Source organism: Oryctolagus cuniculus, chromosome 2 (genome assembly GCF_964237555.1).
Source record: "Oryctolagus cuniculus chromosome 2, mOryCun1.1, whole genome shotgun sequence".
NCBI classification, from domain to species: domain Eukaryota; kingdom Metazoa; phylum Chordata; class Mammalia; order Lagomorpha; family Leporidae; genus Oryctolagus; species Oryctolagus cuniculus.
Window position 1 is genome coordinate 127,655,393 of NC_091433.1, and position 26,752 is coordinate 127,682,144.

The 26,752-nt window shown below is 43.6% G+C and overlaps 1 protein-coding gene across 1 annotated transcript in view; it reads left to right on the plus strand.

Moving 5' to 3' along the window:
- The first annotated feature begins 1,325 nt into the window (after positions 1-1,325).
- Positions 1,326-26,752, plus strand: part of TACR1 (tachykinin receptor 1) — a 191,576-nt gene continuing 166,149 nt past the window's right edge. The window contains exon 1 of the mRNA XM_002709702.5: positions 1,326-2,623. Coding sequence (XP_002709748.2) covers positions 2,235-2,623 — 389 coding nt within the window. The 5' untranslated portion in view covers positions 1,326-2,234. The remainder of the gene's footprint in view (positions 2,624-26,752) is intronic.

The following is a 26,752-nucleotide window of genomic DNA, read 5'->3' on the forward strand; positions in this document are numbered from 1 at the left end:
TTGAAAATCTCAGCTTGCCGCCACTGGACAGCTTTATAGGAAAATTGAAGGTGAAGTCCATTCCCTTCTTTCCTCTCTCAGCCTCCCTCCTATGCCGCCTTTCCACATCCGGGGGGCGCTGTTCTCCCCAAGGCATCACGAATTCTCTCTGCACGGCTTAGGGTTCCGAGGGAAAACCCAGCAGAGCCAGTGGCTGTTCCCACAGACGTTGAAATCCCAGGCTCCCATAAAACCGGAGTGAACTAGCGCATTCCCGGCCCCGGGAGGGGATCCGAGTTAGTGCAGCGTAAGTCAATACAATATATTTCCTACCCTTAAAACTCTTCCCGTGAGATACTTTGCGTGCGTGATGCCAGGGATGTGCGTAAACGCAGCTCCTGAGAGGGTGTGGGCGTGCGCCCGTCCCTGCTTACGCGCCAGCCAGTCGTGCTACCCTCTCCAGCCCGACCCGAGGTGCCGCGTCCCCGTCCCTGCAGTGGGCGGGAGGAGCAGAGTAGATGCGGCCCTGGGCAACTGTAAAGGTTCCTGTCTCCCTGGTGAACCGCATCGCCTGTGACTGGCTGTCTATAGCATTCTCCCGCGCTCAGTTTATCTCTGCTTCTCCAAAACCGTTCACGCAGATTGGCGAGTCTACCTGCCTCTTCCCAGTGCCTGGTCCCAGCTGAGTTCCAGTGCCTTGGACTGGGAGATTAGACCTTGAAGTCTGCCCCAGGGAGAAGGGAGGGAGGGGGGTGGAGTGGGGAGAGGAGGGGGATGGAACTGCTCTCCAGGCCCTTTGCAACCCTGCAAGGGGAACAGAGGCTTCCCGGTCCTTGGGCGGCAAAGGCAAGACCGCAGTGGGTGTTGGTGGAGAGCCCAGAGCCAGGGTCTGGGCGACGCGCTCATTTGTAGGTGGTTCCGGCTCTCACCGAGCTCCACAGGGAGCCCAGCCGGGTCCCCAGTGCCTGCGCAGGAGGGCTTACCCGGAGCGCGCAGCTGGATCTTTTCCTGGAGCTAGGGACCAAGTCATCAGGGTAGCTGGGGGAAGCGCCCCCAAAGCTTAGAGCCTCTTAGCACCTCCCAGGAGCATCGGCCCGCCAGGGGAACAGGAGATTTATATTTTCGGGGGCGCTTCCTAACTACAACCTCGGGAAAGTTGTTTTCCAGAAGGTAGCATCCCAAGCGAGCCTGCATCACACGGCGGCTTGCAAGACACCCCCACACTTGCCCAACTGCTATTGCCAGAGACAGGCGCCTCTGCAGAGCTGTCGCAGGGCTCGGGCTGCCTCCCGCAAGTTCAATGTCCTCTACTCCGCTTTTCACAAACCCTTTCTTTCCCCCGCCAGCAGCCTGGTGCGACTCTGGTTCCAGCTGCAAACCCCACCTGTCTGTGACTCCTAGACCACCTACTGCCCCCTCGCGGAGTGTATGGGGCTCCCTGGCTCCAAGATGCCCGCAGCAGGTAGCAAGCAGGAAAAAGGCGTGGTGGCTGCGGCGGTGGAGTGAGACAGCTGCCAACCGCTGGCGCAGCTGCAGCGCTGCGCACAGGGACTGGCGAGCACGCAACCCAGGTACTGCCCCTCGCTGGTGACGTCTCTGCAGCTGGTTATAAAGCCTTGTGCACAGCCTGCCGAGGTGCTGCTGCTAACTCCCGGCACTGAGCAGGACCCAATTCAAAAAGCTGCAGGAGGTGGTGGCGGCGGCGGCTTCGGAGAAAGCGAAGGAAAATTCTCCAGCTGGACACGGTGCCCTAGAATCCCGGCCATAGGCTCAGAACTTTTACAGGACGTGCTGCAACGGGCTTCCTTCGCCCACCAACTCCTCAGACAGCCCAAGGCTTTGCCTTTTCCCGCCCATAGAAGGCGAAACAAGAGTTGCAAGCAGCAGCAGGTGCAGAAATCCCGGGTTATTTGGCTTCCTAGAACTGTAACCCGTGGAATTTCTTTCCTTCTCCCAGTATAATGCGGGGGAGATGCTGTCTCCAGATTTTTTAACTGAAATGCTTCCCGAAGCTTGAAAGTGGAGGAATTCAGAGCCACGAGGGGCAGGTGGACAGCGCATCCGGAAGCATAAATTTTCTGAGCGCCAACTCTCCTGCTTGCAAGGAGAGACTTATGCATAGACGGAACCTTCCTCCTTTTGGTCTGTCCTACGCACGATCCTGAGCCCCGGGCACCTGCCTAGGACCCTGGTGAGAAGGGGCCGGAGGGGACTCTGTGCAGAAGAGAGGGCTTTACCTCCGTGCTGCGTGGGAAATGGATAACGTCCTCCCAGTGGACTCAGACCTCTTCCCAAACATCTCCACTAACACCTCTGAGCCCAACCAATTTGTGCAGCCGGCTTGGCAAATTGTCCTCTGGGCGGCTGCCTACACGGTCATCGTGGTGACCTCCGTGGTGGGCAATGTGGTGGTGATGTGGATCATTTTGGCCCACAAGAGAATGAGGACAGTGACCAACTACTTCCTTGTGAACCTGGCCTTCGCAGAGGCGTCCATGGCTGCCTTCAATACAGTCGTGAACTTCACCTATGCTGTCCACAACGAGTGGTACTATGGCCTGTTCTACTGCAAGTTCCACAACTTCTTCCCCATCGCTGCAGTCTTTGCCAGTATCTACTCCATGACGGCCGTGGCCTTTGATAGGTGAGTTTGCCCTTTGTGGAAGAGGGAGACAATGTCCCTAGAGTGTGGTGGCATTGCTATGTAGGTTTGGGGATGAATCACATAGGGTCCAAGGGGAAGACTAGCCACTCTGACCCTGCAGTCTTTGCTAACATCCAACTGAGTCACTTGTTGATGGGGGATATGGTCTTATCTCATCATTTTTCTTACTATTTTGTCTTTATTTTTCTCCCCCTTCTCACCCATAACCAGTCTCCCCTCTTTTCAACACACACTCCCCTTTTCTTCATATAATTCCCCTTTCTTCGTCCCTCCACACTTTCCTTTCAACTCCTGTTTTGTTCCTTTCCATATATTGTTTCTCCCCTTTTTCCTTAAAACCTGAGCTTACCCAGAGCATGGCCAAGGGGCTAGCCTCTGACTGTGAGGCAGCCTCTTGTTGCGTTTGAGTTTTAAATACACCTAGACAAAAGTCCTCATTTTTCACTGTTTGCTGAAGACACCAGCACTTCTGATTCTCATTTCAACTCCCCAATATTATTTGGATATGAAGAGTATTTCATCAGAATCCCCAAAATCTCCAGATTCTAATTCTACTCCGTCTGTGCTACCAGAATTCCTCATTTAGGGATGAGAGGCAACTGTGCTGTTCTTAAGGAATTCCACAGATAGATCCAGAGAGCTTCCCCAAGGGGTTTCCTCCATTTCTCTCCTAATGAAAGGTCAGGGTTTGGTAGCCTGTTGTATCCACAAAGAAATGTGCTTGGCAGAGGCAGAAGAGAGTGCTTCCTTACCTGCAACCAACAGGTTAGGGTTTCAGAAGATGACTGAAAGTGAAAAAGCTGGCATTCTGGAAGGAATGGCTCTGCAGGTGGCATGATGAGAAACTGGTTATGGCACAGCTCTGTTGGTATTGACCTTTACATGGACGTCACAGGTCTCTAATGTGTAGGTCTATGCATACACAGATGTTAAATGTTCACCTGGGATGTAGAGGTATGTTTAAAACACCCGGCACTGTGATGTTCAAATGGGTGTTTTTTATCTTTCCTAAGACAGTTGAATATGAGAAACGCAAGGAGTTAGGAGAAAACTTAGAAAAAAAAATTTCAAACCACTAACCCTTTTGCATAAAAACTGTGGCTAGTAATTGATTTGAGCTCTTTTCCAGGTTATATCTGTGGTTAATGTAAGTATGTTTTGTAAAAGTGCTCACCCATAGTCAATCTGTATTTCCATCCTTGCAGTGGTTTGCAGATGCTGATTTGTGAGTTCCATGTGCACTAGCGTTTACACGGCTCTCGGGTGTTTGTTGTGTGTAAAACAAAGTGTGGTGAATCAATGTATATTTTAAACATAGAAGATAAACCAAAATAGCAGTGAAATGAGTTATTGTGTAAAGTTACCTTTCCTGTGATCCTGGTTTTCATATGTTCTAAAGCATGTGTGATGTACACCTGTATATCTTTCTGCATTGATGCACTCCTTTAACCTCGCAACAGCTTCCTTAAGAAAGTGCAAACAAAACAAAGTGCGTGGTATGATATATGAGGATAATTGAATATCACTTGCAGTGAAATCCAACATCATTTCAGCCTTAACACACATGCTGTTGATGGTCCCTGCGTTAGACGGTGAGATGCTATTTTTTACAGGGCTGATGCCTTGCACGAACTCTAGGGAGACCTAGCAGTCAGTGTGAGCTGGAGCATTCCGCAGCTGATGGAGCACCAGCAGAAAGCTCTCTCCCTTCAGCGTACACAGAAACAGGCTGTGTTCCACAGCCCTGCTATTTCCTTTTGAACTTGATCAGTGGTAGAAGTCAGTCTCAGGGTCCTCACAGCAGATCCAGTAGGATACTGGACTTCCCTTCCACTGTTGTTTTTCTCTAGGTAAACCGTGGCAGGACCCTGACCCTCTGTGACACCTGCTTATTGAGATCAGAGTGTCTGGAGTGTGAGAGCTATAGGAAGTGACAGTAACAAGAAATGTCTTCATGTTTCCTATGTGCAGATACAGCCCAGGGAGGTTATCCATAGCAGTTCAAGATTAGAGCTCAATATAGCGTCGGGTCAGGGATGAGGCTTCTGTCTCCACATCTTCCAAGTCTCCTCTCCTTGCCTGCTCAGCATCATGAGCACACCATGAACTCACCCCCCAGGCCCTCTGATGAATGTATTCTTGCATGCATGGTTATCTATTCTCTCCAAAGAATGTTTTAGAGAGGACTGGACAATCTTTAAAAGTAATAGCAGTGTGGTTTGCCTGACTGTAAAATTAAACCTTGTTCCCTGCAGAAGACATAAGAAATATGAAGAGCATAGAAAGACACACACACACACACACACACACAACCATTCCTTTATCATCCAGAAATAACATCTACCAACACTTGAGTTTCACTTTTATGAATATTACACTACATTATAGAGGTCAGAGTCTACCTAATTTTGTTCCTTACTTTTTTCTATTGATATTAATGAAAAACACAAAGACAATTTCCCCATGTTATTACAAAGTCTTCAGAACCAATATCTTCATGGTTTCCTATTTTGCTATTATATGATTGTGCTATTATTTTCTTAACCATTCCCCTATTGTTGGATATTTAGGTGCTATAGATTTCTTCCTATTATGATTGATGCTGTAATGAATATTTCCATATGATGATTTTGTTTGCTTTCATGTTTCTTCCCTTAAGATGTATTTCCAAAGTGAAATTATTGGTCAGATGAAATGAGTTCTAAAAAAGATTCCTCCTAATTTTAAAGGATTATAAACTCTGTTCAGAGCAAGGAATGCATTTGTACTGTCTTGTTTATTTTTATCTCTTCAGTGCAAAGCAGAAAGCTTGGCACCTAACATTCATTTGCTTGTTTATAATATGTGAATGAATGAAGAAGATAACAAGTTTCCAGAGGAGCATTTGAAAAATACATAAAATTAAAAGAAAATGTAAAAAATTCCTATAATCCCACTACTTACAGTTAACCAGTTAAAACCCTTGAATGCTAACTATGATTACTTTTTCATCCAGTGATTTATGCCACAGTTATTCATACAGCTATTACTTTTAAGTTAATTTTAGATAAAAATTAAAAGCAATTCCAGTAGATGAGATTTTTAAGGTTTTTGTTGTTGTCATTGTTCTATTACACTGTATCATGGGTCCATGTCCTGTCATGATATGTTTTTCAAAATAATAGATTTAGGGGCCAACGCTGTGGTGCAGTAGATTAATCCTCCGCCTGCGGTGCTGGCATCCTATATGGGCACCGGTTCTAGTCCCGGCTGCTCCTCTTCCAATCCAGCTCTCTGCTGTGGCCTGGGAAGGCATTAAAAGATGGCCCAAGTCCTTGAGCCCCTGCACTCACGTGGGAGACCGGGAAGAAGCTCCTGGCTCCTGGCTTCATATCTGTGCAGCTCCAGCCACTGCGGCCACCTGGGGAGTGAACCAATGGACGGAAGACCTTTCTCTCTGTCTCCCCCTCTCACTGTCTGTAACTCTGTCTCTCAAATAAATAAAATATTTTAAATATGATATATTTAGTAGATAAATTGTATCACATGGGCATAATAATTTTAACCAGTGTTCTATTTTTATCTTTTTAAATTTTTCATTATTACAACTAATGTGAAATTAATAGCCTGAACATATATCTTAGGAGCACCTCTGCTTCTTTCCTTAGACTAAACACGTGGAAGTGGGCTCATTGGGTCAAATTATCTTGGTAAACTTTCCAGATCCTTCTAGAACTAATATGAATGCAGAGAAACAAACTTCAGCTTCAGATTGTAGTATAAATTGGAATGTTTCCTGTGGTCTTTCTATAAATAGGTAGAAAAGAGAGATAGACAAGGACATAGGGACAGAAGATCCCTTCAGAAGGAATACTGATTTTAAAGGTGCTAGTTACCTAGAATTAAAAAAATCAGACACAAGTTGTAGTTAAACAGTTCAGATGTGAACCCCAACAAATCACAGGGATTTGAACTTTTGAAATTCTGTAATTTCTCCCAATTTCAGTTTAAAAATTCTCTCCTACTGTAAAAGCTAAAATGTGTGTGTTGCTCTTACATGAAATTTGGAGATGGGAGGTGTCAGGTGACAACTCCCATTTATAGGGTTGGAGATGACGACAGGTTCTGTGTGGTGAGGTGGCTAGTGATATGGTGAAGAATGGAGGAAGGGCACAGGGGTGCCAATCCGTAAGCCCCAGAGGAAGGAGTAAAAGGACAAGAGGGAATCAGACTTGGGACCTTGCACATGGCAACAAGAGACTCAAAAAAACCAGTGCCTGGTGTCACTGCTTTTCCGCTTGGCAGGGGCAGCGATTATTTCAGCAAAACGAAAGGTGTAAGCTGCTCATGCCTCATACTGGTCCTGAATATGTTGTGTTTGAGTGAAAGAAAGCATCCAAATTGGACAATAGAAGATATGAGCAGGACCAAAATTAGAGTTGCCCAGATTGCAGTAACAGGTGAAGGCAAAAGAGGGAATGAGCTCCCTGAGTAAAAGAGGAACCTAGGAAAAAGCCACGCATAAATAACAAGACTCCTGCCACTGCTCCCTGGCGTTCAGGCAAACTCTGCTCCAGCCATACCCAGATAACAGTGTAGATAACCCTCTTCCTGGGTCTTGGCTAGACCTGGAGTCTGTCCTTCAAATTTAGCATGTTGACAGGAACAGGATGCCATTGTCTTTCTCAGGATAGTCCTTCCCTCTCCCCCAACCCAGAGGCAAGACTTACACTCCAGGACCCTCCTGGTCTCCCATGTGGGTGCAGGGCCCAAGCACTTGGGCCATCCTCCGCTGCCTTCCCGGGGCCACAGCAGAGAGCTGGATTGGAAGAGGAGCAACCAGAACAGAATCTGGCACCCCAACCGGGACTAGAACCCAGTGTGCCGGAGCCGCAGGCGGAGGATTAGCCTATTGAGCCGCGGCACCGGCCTTTTGCTCATTTCTTAACTGGATTGTTTGTCTTGTTGTTGTTGAATTTCTCGAGCTCCTTATAGATTCTGGAAGTTAACCCTTTATCAGTTGTGTAATTTGCAAATGTTTTCTCCCATTCGGTTGGTTACCTCTTCACTTTGCTGAGTGCTTCTTTTTCAGTTCAGAAGCTTCTCAGCTTTAATGGCCCATTTGTCAATTTTGGCTTTGATTGCCTGTGCTTCTTGAGTCTTTTCCAAAAAGCCTTTGCCTACATTAATGTCCTGCAGAGTTTCCCCAATGTCCTCTAGTAATTTGATGGTATCAGGTCGTAGATTTAAGTCTTTGATCCATTTTGAGTGGATTTTTCTGTAAGGTGTAAGGCAGAGGTCTTGCTTCATACTTCTCATGTGGAGATCCAATTTTCCTAGTACCATTTGTTGCTAGACTGTCTTTTCTCCAGGGATTGTTTTTAGCTCCTTTGTAGAAGATTGGTTGGTTGGAGATGTGTAGATTGATTTCTGGCATTTCTATGCTGTTCCATTGGTCAGCATGCCTATTTTTGTGCCAGTAACAGGCACAAATTGATGATTACTGTTCTGGAGTAAGTCTTGAAATCTGGTATTATGCCTTTAGCTTTGCTTTTGTTGTTTAAGAATGCTTTAGCTATTCAGGATCTCTTGTGTTTTCATATGAATTTTAGTATCTTTTTTCTAGATCTGAGAAGACTTGGTATTTTGATTGGGATTCCATTGAATCTGTAAATTGCTTTTGGTAGTATGGACTTTTTGGTGATATTAATATTTCTAATCCATGAACATGGAAGATTTTTTCCATTTTTTGTATCTTCTATTTCTTTAATATTTTGTAATTTTCATCATTGATATCTTTCACCTCCTTAGTTGAATTTATTTCAAGGTATTTAACTTTTTTGGTATGTATTGTGAGTGGTAGTAATCTTAAAATTTCTTTCTCAGTCATGAGAAACACAAAGGCAATTGATTTTTGTGTGTTAATTTTATATCCTGCAACTTTACCAAAATCTGTTAGGAGTTCCAAATGTCTCTTAGTGGATTGTTTTGGTTCCCCCAATTATGGAATCATGTCGTCAGCCAACAGGGATAATTTAACTTCCTCCTTTTCAACTTGTATCCCTTTTATTTCTTTTTCTTGCCTAATAATTCTCGCTAAGACTTCCAGGACTACATTAATAACAGTGGTGTATAGACAAATTCTATAGAAGACTAGAGGAGGGCTATCCATCTAGCAGCAATGATGATCAAAGAAGACCTTCAAAGTTGCAACTGAGTATGGCCTTTAAGACTATATAAGGATTTTAGAAAGAATGATTTTTATTTTTATTATGATTTTTATTTATTTGAAAGATGGAGAAATGGAAAGAGAGAGACAGACAGAATGAGAGGTCTTCCATCTTCTTCCATCCCCACTCACAAAAGTCAAGGCCTGGCCAGGCCATAACCGGGAATCAGGAACTCAGTCCAGGTTTCCCACATTGGTGGCAGGAGCCAACTGCTTAAACCATCACCTATTGCCTCACAGAGTCTGAATTAGCAAGAAGCTGGAATCAGAAGAAGCTGGGACTTGATCCCAGGCCCTCCAACATGGAATGGCACATCCAAAGCAATGTTTTAACCTCTATAACAGATCGACCTTGAGAGGATGAGTTTTAAATAGTAGCATTCCAGGAAGAAGAAGAAACCTGCTGACAAAAAGAAGTCAAATGTTGCAGAGTTTGGGGGGAATGATAGGTTAATTCCACTGTGTGAGTTTACAGGTGAATGAGAGAATGAATGGAAGAATGGATGAATTGGTGGGAAGAAAAAGAATACAGTTTATGTTGGCTTTGATGCAACAAAATGATAATTATCTGGAAATGCTCAACAAGAAAGTTGAGAGGTGGTAATAGAGTATGAGAAGCCAAGGATTAAAATACGGACTTTGGAATTTCAAAAAAGGGGATAATTGGAATTTGGAAAGCAGAGAATGTCTCTTCTACTTATGTAATGGTATCCAGAGAAAATCTCCAAGATTCAGAGGAAGGTCCTAGCAGGCACTAAAAGGGAGAGGAAAAAAAAAAGAAGAAAGAAGTAGACAGGTAGTACCGAAGTCAGGGTATGTGGCATGGGGACAGAAGTTAAGAGAGGTGGCTAGTGGTTGATTGTATTCACTAGTGTCACTAGAATCCAAGTACAATGAGAACACTGGATTGTGGAAATAGATAACACTGGTGACCTATACGAGGCAATGTCAGCTGACTGTGCTCAGGAGGAAAGAGTTAAATGGCAGTGACAGGAATGACCTCTTCCTCATCCATCCATCAAACCACGTTTTATCTACTGTGTGCCAGATTCTGAGGCAGGAAGACATTGACTTTGCCCTTTTGTTCTCGGGTTGGTGATTGCCCAGACACTAATGCCATATAACCTAACGCAATAGAGCCATGCTCCCAGGTCTTGGCATACAAAGCAAAGAACTACCTTAAAGAAGAATATGGGAAAAGCTCACTAGAAAAAGAGGAGGAGAAACAACAAAGTACAAAGAATTTTGAATTGTAGGTTTTTAAAAAATAATAACCTTGGGGCCAACACTGTGCCCATATGGGTGCCAGTTCCAGTCCCACCTGCTCCACTTACTGTGCACCTCCCTGCTAATCTTCTGGAAAAGCAGCAGAAGATCACCCAAGTCCTTAGTTCCTTACACCCAAGTGGGAGATCCAGAAGAGGTTCCTGGCTCCTGGCTTCAGATTAGCCCAGCTCTGGCCATTGTAGCCATTTGGGGAGTGAACCAGTGGATGGAAGATCTCTCTCTCTCTCTCTCTCTCTCTCTCCCTCCCTCCCCAACTCTCTCTGTAACTGTACTTTTCAAATAAGCAAGTAAATATTTTTTTAAAATAAAAGATAATCTCAGGAACACTGGATAGGTAATACTCATGAATTATAATATCTGTCACTTGGAAATTAGAAAGGAGATTTCATGTTAATACAATGAGAATGTTAATTTATATTTATGCTTTGCAATATGTTGTCTTATCTAATCCCCACGATGCTGATGGAGTTTCTGTTCTACCTTAGAAAGACCATAGAAGCAATTTTTTTAGCATTGTCCTTCCACTCTCCATTCCCTCTCAGCTTGGAGACCTAAGCAATTTGCTTTTATACATATTAGATAACTGCTTGCATATTCCTGTGCCCAGGTGGTTTATGGACAACATCTCATCTAAGGAAAGCTGTCATTAAAAGCAAATGTGTGATATAAAGATCCTAAAGAGAGAGTATTACGGACCCCTTGACAATTTCTACTCAAATAAATATTCTACATTCCAGATAGGGCCATGAAATTCTGCTTAATTATTTTTCTTTAGTTGTCTAATTTGTTCAATCAACTGTTAAATCATTATGAAATTCTTCCTTTTGCTGAACAGAAGTCTGCCTCTGGTTTGGACTGTTCCTACCAGTTCAGTGACTCTTCTGTATGGCAGCCTTTCCAACACATCATCCCTCCTAAAACTTCCCCATCCTGGTTAACTGTCCCTGAATCCCTCATCTGTGTGTCCTTGTTGGTCTCTATCAGTTACTCCCATTTGTTTATAGTCCCCTTAGAAGGAGATGGCTGGAATGAAGCATTAGCCTATTACCATCACCCTGTCCAGCACCCCTGTTGTAGGACTGGCATCCTACCTGTGACTTCATTGTCCTCTGAGGTTTAGCTTAGGAGTCATCCCTACTGAGAAGATAAGCTTGACCTTCATAAAAGTCCAAAAGAGGTGCCCTTATTATCTATTCATTCCCACAGCATTTATCCAATGGTGTTGGGACTTTGTTCTGAACCTTATGGATCTCTCCCACATTCCCCTGCACACTGGACTGCAAGTTCCATGAAAACAGAGATGGTTTATTTAGTTTCCTGTTTCCAGAAACTATCCAGGTGCTTGGCACAAAATAGGTACTGACTAGAATATATCATGGAAAAACTGACAGTGCCTCTCTCCACAACCCAATCTGAAAATAAGACCCAATGTGTTAGGCCCTGAATCAACCCTACGTTACTATGCTTTGGAGCCAAAGAAAATTCAGTCAGATTTCTGCCTACCTTGGAGTTACGCTGTGAAATGGAATGCTTTTGATTCAGGACCCTTCTGTTCCAGAATAACCACAGGTTCTAACTCACACTTGCCTCTCCCATAGTCCATTTGCTGAGTCCCACAGTTCTCCTCATTAATGCCCTGGGGCCCTCATTAGGTATTGTGTCCCAAGAGATACCTTCTCACTGGAGGAGGTGTGGATCATTTCCACCTTGCCTATCCAGGCATACTGGACACTTCTAGACATTTTATAGACTCTTCTGGCCCCACTGTTGTCATTCCTGGCTTTTTCTCCAACACTTCCACTAACAAGAGTGCACTCTCCCATCTACCTGTCCTTCCTGAGACCAACAGAAATTTACTCTCCACCCAGACCTCCAAGCCCTGTAGCTTCAGTTTCCTGAATGCCTATTAAAACATGATCAACAACAGGAATACATCCTGAGAAGTGCACCATTGAGTATTTCATTTTAGTGTGAACACCAGACAGTATATTTACACAAATAAAACATCTACCAGGTCTTGGAGGACCACAGTGGTGCATGTTGTGTGTTGCTCACCACAGACACAGGAACATCTCAGCACACAGAGACCTGAGGAAGTCATGGTCTGGAGCAAAGACTGGGGGACTGGCTTACATTGCCCCAAACTCCCCTCTTGCCCCCTGGAGAGGCTATAATTCCACTTCTATGGAAGGAGAAATAAGAGGCTATGTGTATGAGGAAACCCTGAGATGAATAAACACATTAACAAGGTCCTTGACTCTTAATCCTCAGAATGAATTTTAATGCAGCAAATGATTTCTCTAGGAAATTTGTCTCAGCAGCCTTGGGCCTGATCCCTTGACCTCTGTTGTTATTGATTCTTGACTTGATCTACTTTCCAACTCAGCTTTATCACTGAGGTTAATACTTAGGCCTCCCTGTGGAGTGCCTTTTGTGCCCTTTAATAACTTTACTTTTAGGCTTTGACAGCAGGGTGGAGTGGAGGAAGGAGCCCAAGAGTTGTGCTGCAGTACACATTCTGCCTATTGTTATGCCAACTTGGGCAAGACCTCATCTGACAAAAAGCATGCAGGAAAAGGTACCTTCTAGGATACTGTTGCAAGGAGGGAAGGAAAGGTGTGGGCAGCCCCGACTTCACCGCCTGCCTTTCAGCCAGAGCTCTTTTCATAGAAATAAGCATTGTGATCTCTCGCAAACCTTGACCCACGCTTGTGTCTCTCCCACATGACTGTACCAGTCACAGTCTCCTGCTGGATCCCTACTTTAGGTACAATAGTGACAGAAACATTTAGATCTTTGCTCCCTAAAGTTGGAATTGGAAATCCTCATGATTGGCTTGGCAAATCCCCTGCTAAATGCTTCTTAGCATACTTCCTGTCTTTGGAGATGTGCATATCTCTTCCAGAAGTCCATTGTTTGGATATTGTATGTCACGCTCCAGAGAAAACAAATGTTTTATCTCATGCCCAAAGCTATACATTCACCTCCCAATCTTTTATCCCAACATCACCACCCTCACAAGGAGAGCATCATTTGCAACTTTAATGTGTGAGGGGGAGCTTATTGAAAAAGCTGTTGCAACTGCCTGAGTTTTGCTGATACTCAATTTATTAAAGTTGAAATGTTTGTTTAGCCTTTGAGCACTTCTTATAAATCATGGGACTTCTCTTACAAATCTAATTTGTGTCCATTAAAGTGTTAAGTATTCATTTTTCCTTGACCTTGGACTGAAGTTGAATTCATTCTGAAACACAAGACTGAGTCTGTCCCCAGAAACGTGTTAGCACCATGTTCAAAGGCAATCAACCAAATGGTCTTGCATATGAGTGTTTTCAGCTAGTCACAGATTTTTACAAACTTAGCGGATTAAACAATCTTTAAAATGTAAATAGCACTTACAAATTTGATTAATTAAATTCCCCTAAACATTTCATACTATAATCACAAACTTAATACATCTTGTTTTCTTATAAACATTAAATCTAGTGATGAATTTCTGTTCAAGAATAAAAAACATTAAATCTTTAACAGGATGACATAAATAGGAGAAACGATTTTTCTCAGGAGTTACATAGCTCTTTTAAAGTTAATAAGTCAAGACTTCTAAATTTAGCACACCAAATTCTTTTCAAGCATTTCAGGCTTCTAAGACTTAAACATAAATTCAGCAGATGAGGTGCTTATAAGCATCTAAACACTGACTACAAAATTAATTTGTTAAATACTCCTAAGCATTGCAATGAAAATTACAAATCTGCCAGGTGACTTCTCTAACTTCCCAGATTCTTAATTCCAACATCTTAAAAGCAAATTGCACACAAAGAAATGCCTGTCACAAAAGTCAACTACTGTGCACACGATACCTACAGAGAAGTATCATTTCTTCATGCCTGATTTCTTTTTAAAATGCCTTCCCAGACTCAGCAAGTTATACAAGCAGAGGTAGCAGAATCCTCTTCTCTGTAAGGGGTGGTTGAAGCTCTGGAACCAGGGGTTGAGTCTGAGACTCAAATGTCAGCATGTGCACGGGGTCTCCCCCAGAGCTGCAGCCCAGTGTCTGAGCCCTTCTCGCAGGAAGCCTCTGGCTGCTCCGTGTCCACAGGGTCCCGAGGTGCTCTCTATCTCCTCGGCATCCTTCAAGGCTTGTTCTTCCCCAATATTTATCCTGCACTGTATCATCTGATGTACACAGAGGGAAGCCTCATCCCACCCCTCGTTTGCGTCCGAAGTCTTTCCTTTTTTTTAAAGTATTTATTTATTTAAGAGGTCGAATGTCAGAGTGAGAGAGGGAGAGATGGATCTTCCATCTGCTGGTTCGCTCCCCACATAGCCACAACAGCCAAAGCTAGGAGCCAGGAACTCCATCCAGGTCTCCCACCTAGGTAATGGGAACTCAAATACTGGAGCCGTCATCCACTGCTTCCCGGGTGCATTAGCAGGGAGCTGGATTGGAAGTGGAGTAGCCAGGACTGAACTGGTGCTCTGAAATGAGATAAGGGTGTCCTGAGCTGCAGCTCAACCTGCCTCTGCATCCAGCCTTATCCAACATGATTAGAGTTCACTACATTCTGTACACTCAGATTTTACCATTTTAGAAGTGCTCATTAACATGGAAAAAGTGAAATGCCTCCCACCCCCATATCCTCCCACGAAAACAAAGTCACCACCTGTCCTGAGTCTTTTGGTTTCTTTTCTGAGTCTGAGAATTTTTCTGGGTGTATCTTACTTTTCCACATAAACCATCAAAAACAGATTGTGGGGGCCAGCGCTGAGGCATAGTGGGTTCAGCCACCGCCTATAATGTCGGCATCCCATGGGGCACTTGTTGAGTCCAGGCTCTTCCACTTCCAATCCATCTCCATGGTGATATACTTGGGAAAGTATCAGAAGATGGCCCAAGTGCTTGGGCCCCTGAACCCACATGGGAGACCCTGATGAAGCTCCTGGCTTCAACCTGGCACAGCTCTAGCCACTGCAGCCATTTGGAGAGTGAACCAGCGCATAGAAGGTATCTCTTCCTTCCTTCCTTCCTTCCTTCCTTCCTTCCTTCCTTCCTTCCTTCCTTCCTTCCCTCTCTCTCTCTCTCTCTCTCTCTCTTCCTGCCTCTCCATAACTCTACCTTTCAAATAAAAACAAATCTTTAGAAAACTGGGGTAGTATGATTTGGTTTCAACAAACCCTGGCTGTCAGCATGTTTATTCATATTGCAACTGCTCCAGGTAGGTTGCATGCCTCTTATATGAAAGATCTACACAGCGGCTTCCTCCCCTCTTGGCAGATGTGTTCCGCAGCAGAGCCTTTCTTCCTGGGGCCTGGAAGCTGCCTAGCATCCTTCAGTCCTCCACCTGGATTATCAGGTGCTGTCTCATTAGATCAACTGGATTTTCCCTCTGAGGCGGAATCTGCCGCTGCTTCACAGCTCTGTGCCTGTTGGTTTCTTTCACCTTCCTTTCCTCCTCACTGCCACCAATTTCGGATAACAAAAAATCATCTCAAGTGATGCTCAAGCTAGTGCCCTGAGCCATAGATGGACTGATGAGCAGATGCCTGGGCCCAGTAATGCCAGCCACACACACCCCTGCCCGTCTCCATCATGCGATAGAATTGAGACTGTAGTTTTGAAAAGCCTCGTGTGCACATTTATTGACATGAGGAGAGTTGGAGCGTAGGCTTAAATACCCACCTTGTATGATTTATTGATTTGATTTTACTACAGAGAAATGTCCCCTTGAATAATTAATCGTTTTCATAAGAGGATTTGTCTGACTCTGAAAATGTTTACGCAGAAGTAAACCCACCTACAAACAGCAGGAATACTCTTCTAAATAGTCCCAGGGAGCCAGAGGGGACCCAAAAAGGCCCTAGAATTCATGATGGGGACCACAGTAGAAGCCGGCCTGAGTGTGGTGTACGGCTGATTAGCTGGGTGACGTAACTGGCCTGTTCAAAGAGGTCCTGGAAGCTCTGAGAACCCCTGCTGCTCCAATCCTTACTGGACAGATGCATCACTTAGACTTTCTTGTTTCCAAAGTTCCTTTCTCTGCCTAACCGGAAGCACAAGGGGTCTGGAAGTTGATGTGTTAAAGATGTAGCCAGAGGGGCCCTTGTTGTGTCCCAGGCAGCCCACATTGCATGGCAGCTGTGTCCCTGCTGTTCCACCTCTGATCTGGCTGATGTGCCTGGGACAGCAGGGAATGGTGGGCCAAGTGCCTCGGGCCTGACACCCACAGGGGAGACTCGGGTGGAGCTCTGGGCAACTGGCGTAGGCCTGGCCCAATCCCAGTCTTTGTGGCCATTTGGAGAGTGAACCAGTGAATAAAAGCACTTTGTCTCTCTCTTTCTCTGTCTCTCTCAAATAAACAAATCTTAAAAATAGTTAGCTAAAAAAATCAACCAGAGCCATCCTAGGGACCCAGTGGCCCAGTTATGGCACTGCCAGTTTGACCCTTTAGGCAGAATACAGAGAAGCCGGAGATCTGACTCTTCTCTTCCTTTCTGGGGCTCTCTCTCCCACGATGCTGCAACCAGCTCAAGTCTATGCTGAGGCACTTCCCAACGTACTTCACAATGTGCCATCTCAAACCACTGCTCCGCTCTCTTCACAGACCCATGCAACTGAGTCACACCAAGAGGAGAGTAACTGATTAAAATCCCACTAAGGTAGGAAAGCTATGGGCCTCTTTCCACCTCCCACGTCCCATTTTTTATACTTTGAAATGGAAATGTCAATACGGGCTGGAAGGAGTGCTAGAGTTCAGGTAGCACAAGTGTCCCAAGTTTGGCTCTCACCAAATAGCCCCATGTGTCTACCAAAGAAGCTGCTGCAGAATGCTGGGGGCCTGCTGGCAGAAGCCCAGCCTTGGCTTCTGTGCCTAACACTTGTTCCTCATTGATTTTTATGGTACATACACGCTGTTTTTTAAAAACATTTTTAAAAGATTTATGTATTTTCCTGAGAGGCATAGTTACAGAAAGAAGGAGAGACAGAGAGGTCTTCCATCCACTGGTTCACTTCCTAAATGGCCTCAACTGCTGGAGCTGGCCCAAACCAAAGCTAGGAGCCAGAAGTTTCTTCTGGGTCTCCTATGCAGGTGCAGGACCATCATCTTCTGCTTTCCCAGGCCATAGCAGAGAGCTGGATCGGAAGTGGAGCAGACAGGACCCAGACGGCACCCATATGGGACACTGCAGGTGGATGCTTATCCTATGGCACAGCCCCAGCCCCGCCACAGTGTCTTTATAACTTAAGGATGCCATGATCAAGAAAGAACTGGGGATCACAGTCCCCGCCAGCTCCCAGCGTCCCCCAGGTTGGGGCTGAGGGCAGCAGTGCAACCCTGTAGAGATGACTCCAGCGATTCTTGACCCCTCTGGTGTCTTCATCAATGGGTTTGTGCTGTTTCCAAATCCTGGGGCAAGAGCCAGTTTTTAAAAAGCTGGGCTTTCTGCCAAGGTCTGTCGGGACCTACACTTCATCTGGAAGCTTTTCTGCTTTTCTCCGTGTCTTTCCCTTCTCCCTTGCTCTCTACACCTGGGTAAAAAAAAAATTCCTTGCTCCATTTGCTCCCAACCCTTTCTCAGCATTTTGAAAATAGCACAGTTTCAATAAACATCAATGACTGAAAAGCAGAGCTGCGCAGACAAAAAACAAAAGCTGTGGGAGTGAAATAGTTGAAGAGCACATTTACACAGCAATGTAAAAACCCAAATTACCGTTGTCCTGATTGCACAGAGGAGTCTGGAAGGCGCTCCAGTAGATTCTTGGAGGCTGTTCACACAAGTATGTAGATACAAATGTAGGCTACCTTTGTAAGAAAAATAACTTCCTGTCCAATACGATCTGCACAACTGCAAAGTCCCGTCCCATCACGTTTAATGTACCTACTTTTAAAGCTGTACTGTATTACACATCCACTAAAGAGAGTTAGCAACATGAAAAAATAGCTTGTAAAAGAACAAAAGCAAAACCAGTCCTTATCTCAGTTTCCAAAGACCACTCTCATCAATTTTTAGGAATATTTTCATTGTAGGACATTTTTCTGTGCATAGATCTTTTTCATAGTCATAATCCCATAGCGTATACAATTTTTTATTTTGCATAATAAAGCAAGAAATATTTCATGCAGTAAGTTTTCTATAAGATCAGACTGAATGGTTCCAAAGTATCATAATTTAAATAATCCATCATTCTTCGAACTTGCAGGTGTTTCTAGCTTTGTTACAACATGTAATTTATGAACAATACATTTTAGCTAAACTTGCTCAGATGCACGGTTATTAAGATAAATTCTTGGGAGAAAAGTGTTAAATATTTTGTCTCATTTGGATGAATAGGTCTTCAGGAGGCCTCAGCAATTTAGCAGCAAGAATCAGAATGTGTAGACTCAGCTTGCAGAGCTGCTGCCTTACCCACATCCCAAACAATTTCAAGAAATGTTTTCCAATTAGAAGATACAAATTTCATTGTTTTTGCACTTCTTCCTAGTAAGTGTATTTTTTGTACATTTTTATTTCATCTTTGTGAATTGCTCAGCAGAGTTTAAAAATTCAAATCTTCATTTTTATGTTACATAGTGAATTGCAAAAATTCTATTTTAAGGATATAACCATTTGACTGCAAGTACTTTTAATGTTTCCTGTTACCATTTCAGCTTCCCTTTCGATGATTATCTTAAACTGTTTTGTATAGTTGCGTCGTCTACCTTATTTTTATCGCTTCTCCTTTTGATGTTATGTTTAGAAAGACTCCCTCTCTCAAAGGTAAATAAATATGCACCAATAATTTCATTTACCCCTATGATTTAGAAGTTTTTAATCCATCAATAATTTTATTCATTAGGTTACATCAAAAATGTTTAAATGTCATCCATGTTTATTCTGTCATCTAAACACCATTTATTCAATGAGCATTTCCCTACTAATTTGAAATATAACTTGTGTCCTACATTGAATTTTCCTCACACTTAGGCTGACTCTGGTCAATCTAGTTTGCTGGCTATTTCTTTAATAGTACCAATATGCATTTATCCTTTCTAATACACTGCAATTGTTATTTAAAATATACCTTTTAAAAAATTCTGTTAGACTTTGTACTGCAAATGCATTAGATGCATTGGGGAGAACTGGTAACATATCAAATGTTTTTCAGTGTGTGAACATGGTGTATATTATATGTAGTCTAGCCTTTAATATGTTTTCTTATACTTTTTGTATTTTATACAAACCCTATACATTTATTTAAAATGTTAATATATTGTATATAATATATATTTCAAATTGATTACATGTTATATTTACATGTAATATATAAATTTAACATCTTGGCTAATAATACAATCATTTTCCCACATTTTTTCAAATAGACTATTGTTTTATATCAGAAATCTCTTGATAACTTAGAATAATTAGTTTGAAAAAGTTATCTGAAGGAGCCCTGTACTTCAACTAGAGCTCTGGTGTTTTTCCTGTTACTTTTCTCAGATTTTCTTGAGCTAATCATATGGTCTATAAATCATTATCATATACCTAGTCCTTCCTTTTTAGAAAATTTTCAGAACAATGCTAATTTTTTAATAAAGAAATTATTTATTTATTTGAGAGTCAGAGTTACACAAAGAGAGGAGAGGCAGAGAGAGGGGGAGGGAGAGAGAGGTCTTCCATCCACTGGTTCACTCCCCAATTGGCCGCAATGGCTGGAGCTGGGCCAATCCAAAGCCAGGAGCCAGGAGCTTCCTCTGGGTCTTCCACGTGGGTGCAGAGGCCCAAGGACTTGGGCCATCCTCCACTGCTTTTCCAGGCCATAGCAGAGAGCTGGACCGGAAGTGGAGCAGTCAGCCTTGAACAGGTGCCCATATGGGATGCCAGCACCTCAGGCCAGGGCGTTGACCCGCTGCACCACAGCACCGGCCCCCAGAACAATGCTAATTAAAACTGATAGTTATAAGCATCTTTTTTTTATCCCAACTGTAACCAGAAATTTTTTTCTTACTATCTTTCTTGAATGTTGACTGTCGGTTTAAAGCAGACATTTTCAAATTACATCAATCAATTCCTAGTGTACTAAGAGATTTAATCAGATTTAGATATTTAATTTACCAATTGTCTTTCTGGCATCTGTCAGTACACTTTTTTCCTGTTCCCTAATATCCTAGTTTTCAGCTATTCTAGAGTTCTAGAATAAACACTACTTGATATTATGCTTCATTCTTTAGCACACTACTAGATTTATTTGCTAATATTTTATTTGGATTTTTGCGTCTTTGATGCAAAGAATAACTGACACAAGCTTTCATTTTTTTAAGTTACCTTTTCAAGTTTCAGTTTCAGGGCTGTGAATAAAGGAAGAAAGTCTTTCCGGAAATGTATTATGTTAGCCCAAATAGTGGACTGCAGAGAGGTTTTCTTTGAATCAGCTTCCTGCACGATGTTGCCTCCCTGGTTTTCTTGTTTACCCACCACGCCATTGCACAGGGATTCTCCCAGGCCCTCTGGGTGAAGCAAAGGGAGAAAAAGGAGCTAACACAGCAGGTTACTGATGCAGAAAACCAGTAGGAGTGGGGTCTGCACTGAGGATTTCAACCTCTCAACCTCGAGCCTCACCTGGCAACGATAGACATGCAAGGAGCAAACCCCAGGCTCACCTTGTCCAGGCTGGTGATTGGCAAGGCAGCCCAGTTTCCTTGTGCTGCAGCTCTCAAGGGAACAGGCCAAGCCTTGACTAGCCAAGCCTTTTCTGCCACAATACACAGTGTCCCTGGAGAAAGACTTCCCTGTCGGCAGACAGATTTTGACGAAACCCAGGGAAACATAACAGATCAGCAAAGTGGAGCAGTGCAGACTTTTTGTCCTGAGTGTGCATTTTATAAGAGCTTTAACAAGCCTGTGGTTAATATAAATTCTTATTTACGGATCTCAATAATTAACATTTTAGAGTGAAAAAATAGATAAATATTGCAATTTCTAAATTAAACTTTACTTTTTAACCACTGAGTTTTACTTTTTCCAGACTCTCCTTTCCCCATAAACAGTATGAGTAAAGCAAACAAGTAGATACTATTAAAGAAGAAATATAAATAATCCTTACTTTATGGTTTAAAAGCATCTCTGTTACGTACAGGTTACTGGCTTCTAACACCATTAATACAAACCAAGTTTGACACATTTTATTTTCATTATCCCTTTGCTTTTGGACGTGCTATAATCTCTGAACACCCGCATGCTGTGTAAATGAGATATAATTATTTATAGAAAACCTGGCTCCAGGGCAAGAATAAAAAGGTTCCTACCCTCAAGGAGCTTGCAATCAAGTGGGAGAAACATATTAAAAGAACATTAATTTAATGGTTATCAAAATCAAGGCATAATTCAAAACTGCCTTAAAAGCTAGTAAAGAATATTAATGCTGTGAGAGTACAGATGCTTCTTGAGTTATGATGGGGTTATGTCCGCCAAAACCCATTGCAAGTTGAAACTAACATTTCAAAAACACATTTTGTACACCTAACCTATCAAACATCGTAGCTTAGCAACACAGCACCCTGTGGAGCATGGGTCCTTCCCCCTGGCAGTTATGAGGCTAGCTCCACTGCCCAGCATTGCGAGCGAGTGTTAGACCACATGTCGGCCAGGCCGGAACACGACCAAAATCAAAATTCCAAGTACATTTTCTACGGAATCTGTATTAGTTCTTGCACTATCATAAGGTCAGAAGTTTGAAATAAAACCACTTGAAATTGAAAACCATTGATACAGAATTCCCATTGTCTGAAAGGGTTTGGGCTGAGATCTCAAAGGTGATAAGAAACAGGAGGTGGGGGGTATGAGGGGGATGGGCCTTGTGACACTGTGGATTGTCCACACAAAAGGCATTTAAAGTCTCCTCCTCGTCCATTCTCCGTTGTCCCAGACTGGTTAGCAAAGAAAACCTGGGCTATGTGACAGCTTTGGGCTCTGAGTGTAGGGGCAAGTCTGGAGGCCAAGCCTCCCTTCGTGAACTAAAAGGCAACAGATACAAGGGGAAATACTCTTGTTTTTCCCCCTTTGCTTCCCCCCTTCATCCTCTTTAAAGCACAGGCAACAAGCTGAGGAGCAGCAGGACATTTAATGTATGAGAACACTCCCTACCCACTATGCACTGCATACTCCCTACCCACTATGCATTGCACACATCCTACCCACTATGCATTGCAGATGAGAAAGTTACAAAGAGCTCGGAGCTCCCTTGAGCATGTCATTGATGCACACACTAGCCTTCAACTGCCTAGCTCTGGGCTTCTTGTTATGAAAAGCAAGGAAACCTCGGTTTCTTTAAGCCCTTGATAAACAGATTTTCTGTTATTCGTGACCAAATATAATCCTAGCTAATTAAGAAAAGTGAGGTCAAGTGTGGAGGAAAGAGTTCAAGACAAGTTAACTACATTTACGAAAACCCCAGGCAGGAGGAAGCATGACGCAGTGGAGGAACAAACACTGCTCATCTCCTCTCGTATTACAAATCATGGATAAAATTAAGATAAAAACGGAACAAATATAAAATCACAACTCATTAGTGCTATGATAATTCATTACCATCACAACTATGAATGGAAACTCGCAGCAGGCTGGGGGTTGACAAGATAGGCCCAGAGTCACTGCAAGTTGTCACTGAGTCTATCCTTTATTTCAGACTCAGGAGGGCAAGTAAGAGTGACATGACCATAGGGACACTATTACACCCTTATTTTTAGTAATCCCAAGATCTCACTTTATACGAGGAATACAGAATCAATTTTACTGTAAAACAATTAAAAACCAATATATATTTTGTGTTTCAATTTTTTTTCATTATTGAAATTTATCTTTTTTAATTTCCTGGGTGTTTTTCAAGACAAATTGTGGAATAAGTTTCCCAGTATTACCCCTTAATCTCTTATCTAACTATAAATGCATATTTGTTTTTGAAGCTAATAAAACTAAAATTAATGGAAGTGGCAAGACTTTTCCAGAGTGGGGAAGAAATCACTGGTAAGGATTCCAAAATGAAAGTTTCAATAATATCGAAGCAGAGTGTTTTTAGAAATATGGGATAGGAGAAACCAGATTCCAGAACTTCTGGGGTATAACTGGATGTCTCAATAGGTCATTAGACGCTTGAAAGAGAGTAATAGATATGAGAGAAAGGAATTAAGCTTTTCCTACTTCAATAGCTTGGTAGACTGAATGGACAGAGGTCAAATCAAAAGCACAAGTGGCAGCAAATATTATTGAAGAACATCTTACTTGGGTAACTATATTTGAGTGAGATGGGGAGAGAGAGGCCATGGCGGCCATGTATGCATATGTGTTAGATCAGGTTATGGCATGCCCAAGTAACAGGCAAGCCCCCAAATCTCAGTGGTTTAATACACAGCTTATTTATCCCTCACTCTAAGTCTACTGCAGGTCCAATTTCTCTCCTGGGCACTGGCAGTTCCCTGAAAACTTCTCTTGGTTTCTGGCTGTCTCTCTCTTGTACCTCACCTTGACTTGAGTTCCTTGATTGCTATGTTAAAGGAAGAAAGAACTGAATGTCACACAGGAGTTTTAATCTGCTCCATGTCAAAGGTGATACACATCACTGCTCCTCACAATCCATCAGCAAGAACCAATTACATGGCACCCCAACTTCAAGGGCTCTAGGAAATGTAGGAGCACATAAAAATATTTAGTGGGAATGAGAAGCCTTTGCCACAGCGAGAGAAATTTGGATTTCATCCTATGTATGATAAGATAATTAGATGATTATGAGCAGGAGAGGGACATGATCTTCTCAACACTTTTAAAAGATCACCTGACTGCTGTGTGGAGAATAGACAGTAGAGGCCAAAGTGAGAGCAAGGAGACCTGTAGGAAGCCCCCTTGTGGTGACCCCGGGAGAGAGACTATGGTATAAATGGAATATAATTGTAGATGGCTGAGAGGTAGTCAGATTGTTTAGAAAATAAAGCCAAAGGAATGGGGCAGCGCCGCAGCTCACTAGGCTAGTCCTCCACCTGCAGTGCCGGCACCCCGGGTTCTAGTCCCGATCGGGGCGCCAGATTCTGTCCCAGTTGCTCCTCTTCCAGTCCAGCTCTCTGCTGTGACCTGGGAGTGCAGTGGAGGATGGCCCAGGTCCTTGGGCCCTGCACCCACATGGGAGACCAGGAGGAAGCACCTGGCTCCTGGCCTCGGATCGGCACAGCACGCCGGCCATAGCAGCCATTTGGGGGGTGAACCAACGGAAGGAAGACCTTTATCTCTGTCCCTCTCTCTCATTGATGGAATAGCCATGCGATAGATGAGAAAAAGAGAAGAAATCGGAGTGATTTGGGCTCTGTTTTTGCTTTTTAAGTTTCTACTCTTTTTATAAAAGATTTATTTATTTGAAAGACAACGTTAGAGAGAGGGAGAGATCTTCCATCTACTGGTTAACTTCCTAAATAGCAGTGATGGCCGGGAATGGGCCAGGCCAAAGCCAGGAGACAGGAAATCCATCCTGGTCTCCCACATAGGAGACATGGGCCCAAGTACTTGGGCCATCTTGCACTACTTTCCCAGGTACATTAGCAATGAGCTGGATCAGAAGCGGAGCACACAGGAGAAGAACCAGCACTCAAATAGGATGCCAGCATCAGAGGATGTGGTACAGTTTGCTGCACCACAAATTTTGGCCTTGTTGAGTTTGAGGCAAGTAGCATGCACACAAGTGATATCAGGTGGACATGCAAGTGGTTTTCAAGTCTGGATTTCAGGAGAGTGATGAGAACTAGAGCACAAATGTGGGAGTGATGAACATGTAAGGTAGACCATGAGCTGATCCTAGGGAAAACAGTGAGTCCTGGACAACTCCAACTTGAGAAAATTGGGAAGATGAAAAAGAATTAGCAAACATAACCAAGAAGGAATAGCCAGCGAGCTAAGAGAATGAATAGGTGAGGTATTGTGGAGGCCAGAAAAGAAGCATCTTGGGAAGGAAGAAGGCCATCCTGTGTCATAAACTGCTAGGAAACAGAGGAGCATCAGGGCCAGACCACTAGGCATGCCAAGATGAGATCACTCCGACAGAAAAGTGGCTTTAGTGAAGTGGTGGAGAGGGACTGGGGTGGACTAATAGAAGAGTGTCAGGAGAGACTTATAAACAGCAGAAAAGGAAAAGTATATTTGTCCGAAGGGCTGATCACTTTAAGGGAGGGTTTGAGTTTCCATTAAGAAGGAAGGAGTTACAGCATGTTTGTATCAAGCAAAGAATGGAGATATCAAGAAAGAACAATTTATTCTGGTGAGGGAAGAAGATAGAAACAAGCCTTAAAGTGACCAAATGGGACAGGTCCAGGCCCAGCCACCAAAGGGAAGAGGGGCCATCCATTCTGATGAGAAGGAAGATGGGCATATAGGTAGGAATAAAAATAAGCTGGTAGTATTGATGATAAAATGACATGGTCCACCTTTATTGCATCTGTTTCTCCATTCAGAGGCAAGGTCATTAGCTGAGGGTGAGGAAGACACACTGGAAGTGATGAGAAGAAAACTTAGGCGATAGTCATGTTGTAAAGTTGCAGATTAAAATGACAAGAGAAATATTTCAGGATCGTGAAGCCATGCCAAAGAGCATGAGGCTGGTCAATTTATGAGAGATTTTAGAGATATTCCAGTATAAGGTATGTTTTTCTACAATGTACGCATAGGGCAAGCAGAGAATTATCAGCAATGGAGTTTTGTCACAGGAGTAAAATGGAGTCAGGGTCCATGCGAGGAATGATCCCTGGGATGCACCATGGACTGTAAGCTGGGGAAGTAGAGAAACAAAGCATGAATGGATGATAGACAATTAAAGGTGGTGGAATGGACCAGGTCCTGTCTGCTGCACTTCCAATCCAGCTCCCTGCTAATGGCCTGGGAAAAGCAATGGAAGATGGCCCAAGTGTTTGGGTCCCTGCCATCCACATGGATGAAACCCAGTGAAACTCCTGGCACCTGGCTTCAGCCTGGCCCAGCCCTGGCAATTGCAGCCATCTAGGGGGTAAACCAATGGATGGAAGGTCTCTCTCTGTGTGTGTGTGTGTGTGTGTGTGTGTGTGTGTGTAACTCTGACTTTCAAATAGATACATAAATCTTTTTTAAAGGGTGGTGGGACTGATGGTAGAGATTGTGATGAGTATTAAGAATTGTGCCTGAACTGAAAAGGGCATTAGCTGAGAAGAAACGATGTAATGGTCAGAAAGTGAGAGGCTTGAAATACGAAGTTTGGAAAATATGTAGTCATTGGTGAATGACGAAGTCCAGGTAATGATTCATCAGGAGACTGGAAGGCTGGAGCAAGTAGAAGGAAACAGAATCGGGAGTGAGGAAGTGAGTCAGGCAGTTGGACTGAGCATGTGTGTGAATATGACAGTCACTGAAAGTGAAGATAGAATAGTGCTGAGCCGGAAGACAGTGAGGCAGCAGCTACAACCTCCAGTGGATGAGAGGGAATGAACAGCAGATGAGTCAGAAAATGGCTGCACCACAGTCCAGCAGGCAGTGTGGCTAGAACCCTGTGGGTCAAAGGGGCGGGGTTACAAAGAGAAGAAAGGAGTAATGGTCAGGAAGTGACAGTGAGAAGCAGTGCATGCATCAGG